The sequence below is a fragment of the Haemorhous mexicanus genome, chromosome 17 (assembly GCF_027477595.1).
Source record: "Haemorhous mexicanus isolate bHaeMex1 chromosome 17, bHaeMex1.pri, whole genome shotgun sequence".
NCBI classification, from domain to species: Eukaryota; Metazoa; Chordata; class Aves; order Passeriformes; family Fringillidae; genus Haemorhous; species Haemorhous mexicanus.
This window is the reverse complement of record NC_082357.1, coordinates 12,165,196-12,179,368: the sequence shown is the minus strand read 5'-3', so window position 1 is coordinate 12,179,368 and position 14,173 is coordinate 12,165,196. Positions and strand designations below refer to the sequence as shown.

At 43.2% G+C, this 14,173-nt stretch overlaps 2 protein-coding genes across 3 annotated transcripts in view; both read left to right on the top strand.

The window, feature by feature from the left end:
- The first annotated feature begins 1 nt into the window (after position 1).
- Positions 2 to 2,357, top strand: MRM2 (mitochondrial rRNA methyltransferase 2). The gene is made up of 3 exons (XM_059862114.1): positions 2 to 66; positions 742 to 992; positions 1,697 to 2,357. Exons 1-3 carry the CDS (start codon positions 29 to 31, stop codon positions 2,119 to 2,121), a joined length of 714 nt encoding a protein of 237 aa, XP_059718097.1. The 5' UTR covers positions 2 to 28; the 3' UTR covers positions 2,122 to 2,357.
- A 737-nt stretch (positions 2,358 to 3,094) lies between these two features.
- The window catches only part of MAD1L1 (mitotic arrest deficient 1 like 1), a 349,051-nt gene continuing 337,972 nt past the window's right edge, over positions 3,095 to 14,173 (top strand). The window contains exons 1-9 of one of the 2 annotated variants that reach the window (XM_059861646.1): positions 3,095 to 3,170; positions 4,259 to 4,412; positions 5,665 to 5,805; positions 7,517 to 7,696; positions 8,887 to 9,011; positions 9,690 to 9,771; positions 10,908 to 11,038; positions 12,129 to 12,243; positions 12,795 to 12,856. In XM_059861646.1, the coding sequence (XP_059717629.1) occupies positions 4,263 to 4,412; positions 5,665 to 5,805; positions 7,517 to 7,696; positions 8,887 to 9,011; positions 9,690 to 9,771; positions 10,908 to 11,038; positions 12,129 to 12,243; positions 12,795 to 12,856 (986 nt within the window). In that variant the 5' untranslated portion in view covers positions 3,095 to 3,170; positions 4,259 to 4,262. Of the gene's footprint in view, positions 3,171 to 3,568; positions 3,590 to 4,258; positions 4,413 to 5,664; positions 5,806 to 7,516; positions 7,697 to 8,886; positions 9,012 to 9,689; positions 9,772 to 10,907; positions 11,039 to 12,128; positions 12,244 to 12,794; positions 12,857 to 14,173 lie in introns of those variants that run through there. The other variant, XM_059861647.1, reaches the window with a different exon arrangement.

Below are 14,173 nucleotides of genomic sequence, written 5' to 3'. Positions count from 1 at the left end.
AGGCGGGCCCAGGCGGGCCCAGGCGGCCATGGCGGGCGGTGGCGGAGCTGTCATTGCCGGGGGCAGGTGCGTGGCGGGGCCGCTGAGGCGATCCCGGCGCCCATGAGGGGGATGGTGGGGTGCCGCTAGTGCCGGCGCCTGGAGTTTCCCTCGGGAATGGGTTAATGGGCGTTTGGGTTCCGCCCGGGCAGGGGCCGTGGCTCTTGGTTGCTCTTCCAGGAGTTTGCAGGAGCTCGGGCATCCCTCCGTTCCTCTGAGCGGCTCACGGAGGCCACCGGCCCCGCTGAGGCAGCTCAGGAGTGCTGGGATCACTCTGCCATGTCGTGTCCTTAAAACACCTGAGCAGAAGCTGGAGTGGGATCTCTTTCCCCCCTTAGCTCAGGATAGCACGTGAGGCCTCATCCAAAATCTGACCCTGCTGTTGTGATAGGACCTGATAAGTAAAGGTGCCAGAAATCTCAAATTTGGGGACTGCTTTTTAGAATCACAGAATGGATTGGGTTGGAAGGACCTCTGGAGAACATCTAGCCCAATGACTCTGCCAAGGCAGGGTCACCTGGAGCAGGTGATAGAGGAACATGTCCAGCTGTATTGAGAATGTCTCCCGACGGGGACACTCCACATCCTCCCTGGCTGCCTGTAGTGGCTGGAATTAATTGCTATAGAGACTTTTCTAATACAGAGTGGGTGGTTATATACTAACTGGTTGACTTGCCTCTCTTCCTGGCTTTGGATGAGCAGATGCCTGCACACCACAGTGAAGTTTCTAAGGAAAACTGGAACTGAGCAGAGGTGGTTGGAGCGGCACTTGAAGGATCCCTTTGTCAAGGCATCGAAGCAGCAGCAGTACCGGTGCCGAAGTGCCTTCAAATTGCTGGAAATTGATGACAAGCTCTGTGTTCTCCGTCCAGGATTTTCTGTTCTTGACTGTGGAGCAGCACCTGGTGCTTGGAGCCAGGTTGCTGTAGAGAGGGTCAATGCCTTAGGTACTGGTAAGTGCAATTTTTTGGCAGGCAAGATGGGGATGGTACTCCTCTTGATGTGTGTGACAGGTCTGTGAAATACTACGGAATCTAAATCAAAGTACTATGAAATGAAGGAAATATTATGATGGTAACAGTATGGGGAGGGGACATGGGTACTGGCAAGTGCCAGAGTCACTGATAAAATCATGAAGGGGTGAGCCTAGTAAATCTTCATGTAGAGAAATTGTGTTTATGAAATAAAACATACCATGTGGTGCTAGTGATCTGATTAGCTGTTGCGGGGAAGATCCCTTCATCCAGTTTTGAAATTGGTGTGACCTCCAGCAATTACCTTGGCTTATTTGAAATATTATTCCCTTCTTAAAAAATGGAAGCAACTACTTTGCATGGTTTATATAGGTGAAGCCTTCAATATTTACAAAGTGAGGTGTTATCATCTGCACCATTATCCAGGATTTCTGGACTGTCAGCCTTGTAAGAGCAACAGAAAACCAAGAAAAATCCTCCTTGTTTACCCCAGGTAGCTGAGTTTTTATGTCTTGAATGGATGAGCTTATGGCAAACCCTCCATCCAGATGCACCCAGCAAACTGCCAGGGGACAAGAAAGCAGCTGTGGCAGGGGGTGGCTTGTGTCTGCTGGCACAGAGCTCGTGCATGTGCAGGTTTTTGCAGCCACTCTGAGTATTCCCTGTGTCATTCATCCTTACAGATCCTGCTGTCCCCACTGGCTTCGTGCTTGGCGTTGACCTGCTGCAGATTTCTCCTCTGGAAGGAGCAGTTTTCCTGTCGAAGACTGACATGGCAGAGCCCAGCACGCTGAGCGCCATCCAAAGCCTGCTTCCCTTGGGGAAGGCAGATGTCATCCTGAGTGACATGGCCCCCAATGCCACGGGCATTAAAGAGCTGGATCATCAGAAGCTGATCAGACTGTGTTTAGGCCTTCTGGATATAGCCCAAAGCATTTTAAAGCCAAAAGGAACCATGCTCTGTAAATTCTGGGATGGATCTGAGGCCCGCCTGCTGCAAAACAGACTGAAGGAGCAGTTCCAGGATGTGAGAACTGTAAAGCCTCAGGCCAGCCGGAAGGACTCTGCGGAATCTTATTACTTGGCCAGGCTGTACAGAGGGAAATGAAAGTCATGAGCTGCAGATCCTGTGACATTGGTTGGAAATCTCAGTTTAGTGGGTGTTTAAAGGAAAATCCCACCATTAAGACCTTTGGGAAGTTTGCTACTCTTCTTTAAGTCCGCCAGGCTTTTCAAATACTTGTGGACAAAATGGTTGGGAATGGAGAGGAATAATCTGAAAGGCAACCTCTGGGACTGGAGTAACGGGAATGAAAATAAAATGCTGATTATATGAGTTTTTAATGCGTGCTTGAAAACCATTGCACTGTTAAGGCTGTCATACATGAGGCTGACCATAAAGATGATTGTTAGAATGGGAGGGAACAGCAAAGGGGAGTTTGAGCTAATTCAGTGCCTTTTAGAAAATGTTTCTGTGCACATCAGGATCTGCATCCTCATGCAGGGTGTGTAACACAGCCATGTGAGAGGCACAGCTGCCTTGGAATGTTCAGCCCCATGGCTCTGCTGCTTCTCCTGCAGACACGGGTTATATTTAGGAGTTGCTGCTTCCTGGCACTCATAAATCCAGTCAGTGGCAGTGGGACAGGGTCATGGCCATGCAGATCATCTCCTCAGTGCTTTTTAGGTGTGGCCGGTGGTGTTTCTGAAGCAAAAACACAAGATGTTCCTAAGATCCCAGTAGGGAGAATGACTGAATTGCCGGAAATCTGTTTGCACAAATAAATTCAGCTGCTGCCTTATCTAAAAGTGACAAATTTTATATAAAATACTGCTTTTATCAGGCTGACTGTGGCATGAATTATACGAGAAGCTGTTTTTAAGACTCCCGGGCCTTTCTCATCATCAGCAGCTCATTTGGGGCAGCTGACTGGATCGGTGCCGGAGCAGGAGGGCGCGGGGCGATTTTTGGTGGGGCGGGCCGAGCGCCGAGCCCACCCCAGCCTGTCGGGCCATTACGGTAGCGCGGGGAGCGCTGCGCGCATAATGCCGCCCTTACGGCTGCCGGCGCCGCTGTTCTCGCGAGAGGCGGGCGCCGAGTTCCCGCGAGATCCCGTGGCCGGGGCGAGGAGGGAGATCCAAGCGGGGCGAGCGGCGGTGAGCGCTGAGGGAGGGACGGGGAAAGGGGCAAGGACGGGGGGAAAGGGGAGAGAAGGAGGGCTCCGGCCGCGCCCGTCCCACCCCGCTCTTCCCCTGGCGGAATCGTGCGGGCGAACCCTTCGGTGCCCGGAGCTGCCCTGTGCCCGCCGCGGCCGCTCTCGGTGTTCGCTGCGTGCCCCAGGGGAGCCTTGGCCACGGGGGTTTCTGAACCGGACCGGGTCCCACACCTAAGTGTCGTCTTAATTGTTAGTAAGTTTGAGAACGGGCTTGCCGGAGCTACCTGCCGGCAGGTGCCTTTGGTTTTGGCTGATCTGTTGCTTCTGAGCCGCTCTTACGCCGCCTGCTCGTGATGCTGTGAATGCGACCAGTGACTGCGCTGTGACCCCGGGGGTGCAGGAGCCCCGAGGCAGCCCCAGGTCTCTGTTTGTACTACAAGCCATGTGGATGTTGTGGTTGCCTTTCCTGGTCCTGGACCTTTTCCTGTGTTTCTGGGGATTTATGGAGTGTGCAGTCAGTCACCTAAGGTTTCCTGAAATCTCCTGGGAAACCTTGCAGGCTTTTCTGAGCTCCATGCTTGATTCATCCTTGGTCATGTAGTTAGTCCCTTTCTGAATTAGAAGGAAGAGCTACATCTCATTATATGAATAATGAGATGTAGTTTCACTTATACAGGTGATCAGTGGACTTGGGAAGACTTCTTGTTGGAAATTAGAGTCCAAAGTGCTTCTGGGAAACCAGAAACAAGCTGTGTAGCAGGCAGTGTTTGCTGCTACTGTGGAGTTAGTTCTGCTCCCATCAGCTTCAAAACTTAGGGGGAAGAACAATGAGTTTGGTTTGGTCAGAGAAAAAGAGGCTGTCTTGTATCTTTTTCTCATTTCAGAGAAAATTATGACTTCAGCCTGTGTGGGGTCATGTTTTCTGTGGATCCCAGCAGTGATTTGCAGGTTAATTTTTACCCTCTAAATTGGAAGACCTTGTGTTGAGTGTTTCCTCTAACATGGAGATGGATGATGGAGAGATGGATCCCTCTTTAGCAGAGCATCTTGCTCTGAGTGTTTTGCTGATGATTTTCTGTCCATTTCCAGAGCCATGGAGGACTTGGAAAATAATACCACTGTCTTCTCCACCCTGAGATCCCTCAACAACTTCATTTCACAGCGTATGGAGGGAGTGTCTGGGCTGGCTACACCAGGATCTTCTCAGAGCTCCTTACAGATGCAGTACCAGCAGAGGATGCAGGTGAGGAGTCTTCATCTTGGTGATTCCTGCAGTATCACTTCAGTGTGGTTGTGTGCTCCTTTTGATTCCAGGAGCTGGGAATTTCATTGAGATCTGACCGGTCATTCTGAAATTGACATTCTGAAATTGACATTCTGAAATTGACCCAAACAAATAAAGGAAGCTTGCTGACACCATTCTGGAATCTTTTCCAGAATATATTTAATTTTTTTTACAGTGTCAAACAGGTTTATTTCTGTTTTGTAAAAGTTTAAGAAAGGTCCTTTGAATTTATTCCCTGCTAGTTATATCTGTGTACCAGCTCAGGAAATGAAATTGTGAGTTGTTTTCATATTGCTGAACAGAGGAGCTTTATATCTTAACATTTTTCTAGTAAGACACTTTGTTACCTTTTTTCAGGATTTAAAGGCTTCTTTGCCTGGTCACATCCAGGAAACTTGCATTGAGATGTGGCTTTGATATGCAAACCAGTTGTGCTTTCTTATCCACCTGGGTTATTTACTTTTTTTTTCTGTTAGCAGCTTCAGGCTTATAACGCATAAAGTAAATTGACATCTTAGATCCTAGGGACTGTTTATTAAGCTGGAATGAAGTTTCTCTATTCTGTATCTTAATATAATTTCTATTTCAGCCTCTGAGTAAAAAATAAGTTTGCTTCTTTTTAATGTAAATCTGCTTTGCATTTGGAATGTTGACAAAAATTAAAGCTTTTTCTGTCTGTGCTGCATCTCTGGTGGCAGCAGCAGTTGCAGGAGGCTCTCTCTGGTTAGAGTCTCCATTGGCTGTGTGTTGGATGTACATCACCAGGATGTAAGCAATTTTGTTAGTGTTGTCTGTGCTCTCAGGTAATTTGAATGAAAAAATGAAGGGTAAAATTGTAGAGCTCATGGAAAAATGAGTTATTTAGCTCAGCAGGTACTTTTATTGGGAGCATGATCTGTGCTTCTTAGGCTTGGGGAGTTCATAATTAGCTTTTAGATAGAGAATTAGATTTTGTCAGGCTGCATCTAGAGATTGAGAAATTCTGACTTAAGAACCAGGAATTAGTTTCTTTCCAATTTGCCTTGGTTTGATGTGGGTTTCTGAGTGTTGTGTTGAACACTGAGATTCCCTGTCTACAGCTGATGTGAGAGGTACCACAATGTGGTGATAGCTTGTAAAATGACAATATCAGCTGAGGAGTACAGAGCAGGATGATACTGTTGTGCTGTTAATGGTGTGCAATGTCTCTTTTCACTCATGAACTGGCCAGCTGGAGGAGCAGGCTGGGCAGATCCACTCCAAATCCCAGCTGCTGCAGGTGGAACGGGAGAAGATGCAGATGGAGCTGAGCCACAAACGAGCTCGCATCGAGCTGGAGAAGGCAGCCAATACCAATGCCAGGAACTATGAGGTGAGTGGGATGTTTGCTCATGGCTTGGGAGCATTGGCCTGAGCCAGAACACATGGAGAGCATTTACATCAGTGGTTTGGTTCAGGGATGTGCATTGGTCTGCAGTGCTCTGTCTCAGAATGTGTATGGTTACTCTCTTTTTGGAGTGAAACTAAACTGAAAGGTGCACTCCAGGAGCAAGCCTGGTGTTCTCCAACTGCTAATGGACGCTGTCTTCAGAGCAGGATTTCAGTGACTCTGGAATGCATTTACCGTGTTTGCATTTACTGCAGGTGTGGGTGTCAAGTTGCCAGCATCAACATATCTACAGAACTGCTCTGCAGGTCCCCTCTCAGTGCACTGCACTAACTTGCTAAAGTGCACAAGAGTGTGAACTTGAAGCCTTGTTAGGTTCGCAGACTGGTGATCTGATCACTGGGTTCTGTTAGCTTAGCCCTGAAGTTGTCATGGGTAGCAGTAACAAAAGGGATTTGTTTTACGTTTCTCCCAGAAGTATTTAATAATTTTTCTCCTAGAGGGTTTAAACTTCTGCTGGCACAATTGCAAGCATTTGGTTTGTGTGACTGTAATTAATTGGAATGGCAGCAGTTCCAGCCATGCAGTGTCACGCAAGAGAGCCTGCACTGATAAAACAGTGAGCCTCACTCAGGGACTAATAGCTTTTATTGGGTTCTGCTTTTCTGCCCACATATGTTTGCTTAACGACGTTACTGAAATAAGCTGTGGATCAGTGGCTTTTGTAGCATAATAAAAGTCTTCCATGTGGCTGATTATTGAAAAAGAAATCTGTAAAAAATAATAAGTATGTTTTGTTGTATTTTATGAGGGTGACAGATTTAGTGTGTGGTTGTGAAATAGGGAGTCAGTGACTAAATTCCTCCTTCCTCTGAAGTAAGGTGATGTGGGATTAGGCCAGGAAGAGTTCAAACTGGAATGTAGCTGAGTCAGTCACAGAAACCCTTGAAATACTGGTACAAAAAAAGGGAGCAGCATTAATCCAGCAGTGTGGTAATTACCCTGCTCAGATTCTGTGTTTTTCTGAGTCATGTGGATAAAGGTTTTAGGAACCTCACAATGCTTTGCATAATCCTTGCGTATTATGCAAATCCGTGTCTGGAGTTGCTTTGATTAGCTAAGCAATTTATTATGCATTTTTTTCAATAAGTATTGATCAGTTTGTGGTAGGAGTAAATTGAAATGGTATATCAAAGGTTGTCAGACTGCAAGAGTATTTGTTGTGTTAGTTGATAGTCTTTTCTTTTAAATGGCCTCAATTCCAGAAGTTGCAGAGGGGAGTTTGTCTTATTAACCCAGCTGTTGAGGGCTGAGTTTCTGAAAGTCAATTTTCGTGCGTGGGTCAACTTGAAATTGGGGATTGAATGTTTTCGTCTTTAATCTGCTGGAGAGTGTGCAATGGAGTTTGTGAAGCCACATCTGTATTCTCATAGTCATGTCTTAGTGTAAGAGATTTGGAAGACGTGGTCTCTTGATTTTCCAGCTCCATTTCCCTGGATAATTCCTTGGGTAATTCCATTGAGTTACTGCTGATAAAGTTTTGTCCTTGCTAGGTTAAAGCTGTGGTCTGAGTAACTTTGCTTCATGATGAAGCAATTACCATTGGTGATCATAGAATGAGGACAAAAGAAAGCAGCAGAAAGGTGAAGCCATTTTTCTTTCTTCTTAAGTCTCTTTGTGTTTTTTCCCTGGCCAGCGAGAGGCTGACCGTAACCAGGAGCTGCTCACACGCATAAAGCAGTACCAGGAGAGGGAAACAGAGGCTGAAAATAAACTGAAAGAACAAATGGAGATGAACAAATCTTACAAGAAGAGCATGGAGACAATGAGTAAGAAGCTGCAAGAGAAGGAGAGCAAATTAGACGAAGCTAATGAAGTAAGAACAGAGTAATTTTTAATCTATTCATAGCTCCAGGTGACTTTGCAGTTCTTGTGACTTGAAAATGCCCTTTTTGATTAAAAAACCAAAATGACTGGAACATTGTGTTCATCACCTGGAAATGAATAAACCCTGGTGGTGTGTGTCTTTTCTATGAAAGTTTAGAATCAAGCCAAGCCCAGATACAAGTGAGCAGGTCAGAAGGAAAAGAGATTTCTTAGACAAGGTGATATGGAGAAGGAGAGAAAAAGTGGTGTAACATCCAGCATCTGGGTTCAGAAGTGTGAAGAAGGGGACAGTGATGTGATGGAGGAGATAATGTGGGAGAGTGTTCAGGGAAGTCAGGAGAACAGTAGAGTAGGTGAGGTCTTCCTGAAGTGTCTTAAATGCCTGTGCATTCTACTGCAGAATGAATACTTGGGTAACAGTTTCAGTATAACTGGATGCCCAGACCATCTTCTCAACCCTCAACCTTCTCAGATATTACTATATTTAAGTTCTGCTATTTCATTTGTAACTTTCCTGTACCAGCTGTTGATCAGCAATCACTAAGTCCTTAAGCCCTGCTCCTGCCTTGGTGTCACTGGAAATGTAGCAATGTGATAAAGCAGGTAAACAGATTTAATGTTCCAGTTATCAGTGATTAAAACCAGGGGAGAGTGATGGTACATTAGAGAAACTAAACCCACCTAAAAGATTTGTGCTGCACTTCTGTGTCTGTGTTCTTTTATTCCTATCAGTATCAAGATGAGAACTCTACCTGTCTCTCTGTCTAGAAGACACACTGCATATGTAATATTGTGAGATATTTCTCTTTTTCTCTGTTACAGGGAGCTGAGTAATGACTGTTGGAAACAAACCTGTGAGCTTTTATTTAGAGTTAATATATTTAGAAAAAAACATCACCTAACTTTAAAGTTTGATATTTTTCATGCCAGTTTGAGGTCACCTATTTAAGAGATAATGCAAATGACAATTTGGATGGCAAATTAAAGTGCAAAATTATTTTCTCTTGCATTTGTTTGAGGTAGGTTTGCAGGTCTGAAGGTTTGCAGGAGTGTGGGTTTGTTTCTAAGATTGTGTTAGTACTTTTTAGTTGGCAATTATTTCTATCATCATCCATAGTATCTGGCTTGGAAAGTCACAGCCTTGTGTATTTATGCTTTTTTTTTCCTCCTTTAATTCAGACAATCACTGTATTAAAAGGGAAAATATCAGAGCTGCAATGGAATATAATGAACCAAGAGATGCAGATGACAAGCCAAGACTCTCAGAAGCAGGAACTGATGGAGCAGCTGGATGTTGAAAAAAAGTAAGCAGGGATGAATGACTGTAGGGAGAAAAAGGCAACAGAACTTCAGTCTTGTGCAGCTGTCATCACTCAGAAAACTTTCAACGGTGTTTGATTTCTGCTCTTCAAAGGGGTTCTTTGATCTGGGTGTGCAGGTTATAGCTGTTGTTTGAAACCAGCTCTGAGGTGGGATTTTAATTGTACCTTGAGGAAAAAAACCCACAAACTTGAGCTTTAAATCTCAGTGATGTTTCGTGTTTTCAGTGGAGAGTTACCAGAAGGCTGATCTGAACTTTATGGACTGAACAGAACAGAAATATGAAACCTTAAATCATAGTGAAGGGGTAATTGAAAGTTATGAGTGTTTTTTCTTGCTTGCTAACTTCAGCTCTTCAATTTCTAAGTTGTGAAGTTTTGTTTATTTTGAGTATATATTTGTTGTTCTTAGAGTTAAGTGGCTTGATTTTTTTTTTGTATTTTTCTCAATAGGCTTCTTTTTATTAAAATGAATGGGTATTTTTGTCTCTAAATAGGAGGGAGCTGATATGAGTGTGAGATTGAAAGAGCAAATGTTGTATAAGAGTAACATTCACCTTGGTAGTGCTGTTTGACTCTGTTGGTCAGAGACTTCTGAAGGTGGGTTGTTTCTGGTACCTGAATTCTGGATGCTCAAGTGCCTCTTGTGTCTTCATCTGACAGGAAATGGCAGGAGGCAAGTCAGCAAATCCAGACCCTGCAAGCAAGCCAGACCTTACTGTCAGAATATGAACAGAAGATTAAGGTAAGAAAGTTTGTGACCTATATAAAGCTTTAGATTTTAATTCCTTCAGTGGAAGAACAGAATGCTGCTTCTTAAAAACCTGGCTGTTGCAGAAGTAAAAGGTTAGTTTGTCATATAAGTACCTGAGTTGGTTGCTAGCAAGAGTTGAGCTTGGGTGGACCAGGCCATCTACAATTAGCTGTAACATGACACTTTGCCTTTGTTGTATCAATTGATTGGAAAATCATGCTTTCCTCTATAGAAAGGTGGTTTATATCCTTAAGCAGTGCTCTGTAGGAATGCTTTTTTTGGTTTTGTGCCACAGCACAAATTTGCTCTGCAAAAGACTGCTTCTAGAGTGATCTTTTTTCAAATGGTGTGTGATGAGCTACAGTTATTTTCTGTTTCCCTGAAAATCCTTCCTCTGCAGTTGTGTTTAGAAAGTGCAATTACTTGTAAAGCTTTCAAAACTACACTATCTTAAACATCAGTGTAGAGATGCGTTTTGTGCTTCCAAATGGGCACATAGGTTGGTATGAGTGTATCTCTTTAATTTGTCTTGTCTTCCTGGCAGAGGCAGATGTGGAGAATTACTCTGGTTTGAGCAGTGCTGACAGTGGCACTGCCTTGCTGTAAAACCAACCAGGTTGTCAGCAAGAGGAGACTTTCTCCATTGAAATGAAAAGATGAAAAACAAGATACAAGTCTACAACACAGCCCTAAATAATTTGGGTTTTTAGTGGAAAATGCCCCAACATTTACCATAATATTGAAATGCACATTTGTGTCTCTTTCTGTACCTAATTCCTGCAGGCTATTCAAATGCTTCTCACTTTATTGGAGGAGGGATAGAGGACTAGAAAATCACAGATTTGGTTCAGTTGATAGAAGAGGATCATTTTAATGAGTAACTGAGGGGTTTTTTTTGTTGTGAACTTGGACTAAGCAGGTGTAGAGAGAAGAGACCAGCCCAGGTGTTAAAAGTGTGACAAGAGTCATCCCTGCTTTGAGCATGGATTGGACCACATGACCTCCTGAGTTCCCTTCCGACTTCATTTTCCAGTCCTTGATTTGAGCTTAAAAGGTACAATGCAGAAATAGCTCTTACCAATTCCAACTTACTCATTGCTGTCCTGTTCTCATCCCATGTTTTCCAGGATCTGGAGCAGAAGCTGTCCCAGCAGGAACATGATGCTGCAGTTGTCAAGAACATGAAGGCAGAACTGGCTCGTTTCCCAAAAATGGAGCGTGAATTGCGCCAGCTCAGGGAAGAAAATACCTACTTCAGGTGAAGGAAGGGTTCAGGTGTTGAGGGTTGTGTTCTTCTGTACATGCTACAGCTGCACTGTCTGCACTTGACATCCCTGTTTAGGGTTTCCACATGGGAAAGCTCAGAAGGAAGTATTTCATATAAGTACTGCTTATGAATTGAGCAGTGTCATGGTGCTTACTAGATGAGAGGATCTGACAGGATCTGAGGAATCTTCTTGAACACAGGAGCCTCACAGAATGTGAATTCATTGTTCTGGGTGGTGATTTTGGATTGTTAGAACAAAATTCAATGTTTAAATGTAATGATGAACTCCATACAGCTTGGGGAAAGAATTTCCTGTAGGGAAGAGAGGCAGCTGAACATTCTTTTAAGAACTGGTTTTGCTTAGCTGTTGTTACCACTGTTTTAAAGGCCTGTTCCAGCCTAATGTTTAGAAAGTGTCTTGTTTAAATTTCTGAACTCTGATATAGCCATTGGGTATGGTAGGCTTTCTGGATTGTCAAAGTGGCAATCAGTTTGAAAAATTAAATTAAATGTAATGTGAGTCATCTTGCCAGCTTTTTTTTTTTTTTTTTTCAAATTAAGTAATTTTCCTAGGTTTTGCTCTTGCAATTATTTCATTATAATTTTACATTGCTTGTTTTGGAATTTTTTCTCATGCTTGTTTTTCTACACTGGAACATACCAAGAGATTAAAGGTCATTTGCTTTTGTACAGATTTATTTCACTCTTGTACATCTCTATTGTGAAATAAAATAAGAAGTAAAACTAAGCAGTGCTCCAAAGCCCAGGTCTGTACTGCTTGTTGTGTTCTAGCCTGACTGAAAAGCAGAGTTTGGAGTCTTTTGTTACCCTTGTTTTGACAAATAGTAAAGCAGACTCAAAGCTTCAGCTTGCTTGGGCATAATTACGGTGGTATTTAGACTAGAAAAAAATAATTTCAGTAAAAGAGTATATTTTTTGGTAGCAGTGGCTTTGTAGTGAAGGTTATAGAAGTGAGTCAGTTAAATGTCATGATTCCCATGGGATTGCTCTATATCTCAAAGTTTGTGAAAGGGAATTCACTTGCATGAATCTGTAGTAATTGTCTCTCTTTTCATCACAGGGAAATGAAAGAAAACAATGGTTTGCTTAAAGAGGAAGTGGAAGGTCTCCAAAGAAAGCTGGAACGCTATGAGAAGGTCCAAGCACAGCTAGTGACTCTGGAACTGGAAAATGAGGTGAGGAGCTGGGAACATCTGGTGGATGAGCAGAACAGGAGTTTCCTCCATTACCTGTCCGTTTAGGCTCTTCCTGTATTGTGTTACTTAAGATATGATACCTGCTTTAATTAGTGGACTCAAACCAGCTATGCCCAAACTGGAAAGTCAGCATGAGGGGAGTCATGGCAAGGAAGGTGTAAAGGGCAAAAGGGATGGTTACTGTTCAGCTGGAGATTTTTTATGTAGAGAATAATCTCATCATAGTGTCTATTTTAGCCTTGATGTTTCTCTTTTACCTTTCTTTTGCTGGAAAGGCTTTTTCTAGCATCAGGTTCTGTCCAGACATGGTGGTGTCACACAGCAGGTGGGTGTGAAGAACCCTGGTACGCAGGGCTGCAGAATGGCAAACCAAAAATGCTGGATAAGATCAGGAAATCCACAGGAGGATAAGGAATAACACTGACTTTCATGGAGGATTATGAGAACTCTGGTTTTGAGTTTTGTAACAGCTCTGGTGAGCTGTTAGAACATGTGTCTATGTCTAACTCTACTTTTAATCTTCACTTTAGAAACTTCTGGGAAAATTACAAAGCTGGGAGAAACTGGATCAGAGCACTGGCTTAAATATCAGGTATGTGCCCACAGCTCTGAAGGGAAGTAAGACTTTTAAGCCCATTCCTCTTAATCTTCTGACTGATCTCTTAAGTGTGTTGGCCATGTTTTCTTTCTGTCCCTTCTTCGTGTGGAAGCTCTTCTAGTACATTTTATTAAATATGAGAAGAAAATAAGATAACACGATTTTTAAAGTAACTTTGGGAGCTAAGAATGTTTTTCATCAAGTCACCTTGAGTAATGTCTTTGAGGCTGGGGATCAGTTTGAATTCTTGAAACTTTTTGTGTGTAGCTTCATTTTTATTTAGTTAAGAGATTCCACTTGCTTAATAAGTGAATTTCTAAGAATTTTACATGTCCAGAGAAGAGAATGTGTGCTAGTTGTGGCACACTATTGTAAACACATTTCCCTTGAAATCTGGATATAAAAATTAGCTGCTAGTTCATGTTGTGACTTTCTTTCCCTAAAGCAGCTGAAGAAATGTGGTTATTTTAGTTATTTTGTCAAAGCCACTCCCCAGTTGTGTTTTCTAACACCAGCTGGTCTGTGTGCTGGTACTCAACAGCTCCTCCTGACATCTGGAGCAGTGAACCAGATTTTTTAAGGTCCCTGTGTATGTGGTATAAAAAGGAGCTAGAAATAGTGGAATTTTTGATCATTTTCTTCTGCTGCAGAAGGTTTTCTGTGTATATATGAAACTTTTGTGTGCCATATTTCAACGCTGTTCTATTTTCTCTAAATATTTACAGTGTCATTACATGAGAAAAGAAGATACTTCTTTGTAAATAAATGATATGAACATTGATCACCTTTCACACTGGGTCAAAGCTGAAACATGAGCAGCAGAACCTCATCTTGCCAGTTGTTTTTCCATTCCATTCATTCCACATACCCAGCTACAGAGCTGTGTCTGCACACTGCTGGGATTGTTTGGAAATGCACAGATGGTTTGGACACATCACTGCTTCATGTAAAAGATACTTGTGTTCCCACTTGGGAAAGCTCCCTTAATTTCCTCAGTGTTTTCTGTTTAATGAGGATAAAGAACCTTTTCCTGAGGCCTGCTGGTAGGTAGCATGCTTGAGGTTCTCTCCTGCATCTGCTGAGGATCCATACATTTAGATGAAGATGGAATTATGCTAAGTCTCCTATGGTAAGGTATGGACAGAAATTGTAGGAATCCTTTTCACAAAACCTTTTGGAGTAAAAGCTTTTTACTTACCTCAAGCTGTTAAAGGTTTAACGAGGTAATTTCACAGTGGGAGAGAAATGGAACCAAGTGATTCTGCCTGTTGAAGTGTAATAACTCCTTCATTTAAAATCAGAATATTCACT

Excerpts from the sequence above, each read along its gene's own strand:
- MRM2 (XM_059862114.1), top strand. The coding sequence starts at position 29 with ATGGCGGGCGGTGGCGGAGCTGTCATTGCCGGGGGCAG. Across the intron at positions 67-741 it reads GCTGTCATTGCCGGGGGCAG|ATGCCTGCACACCACAGTGA; the intron begins GTGCGTGGCGGG and ends TTGGATGAGCAG. Across the intron at positions 993-1,696 it reads GGTCAATGCCTTAGGTACTG|ATCCTGCTGTCCCCACTGGC; the intron begins GTAAGTGCAATT and ends TCATCCTTACAG.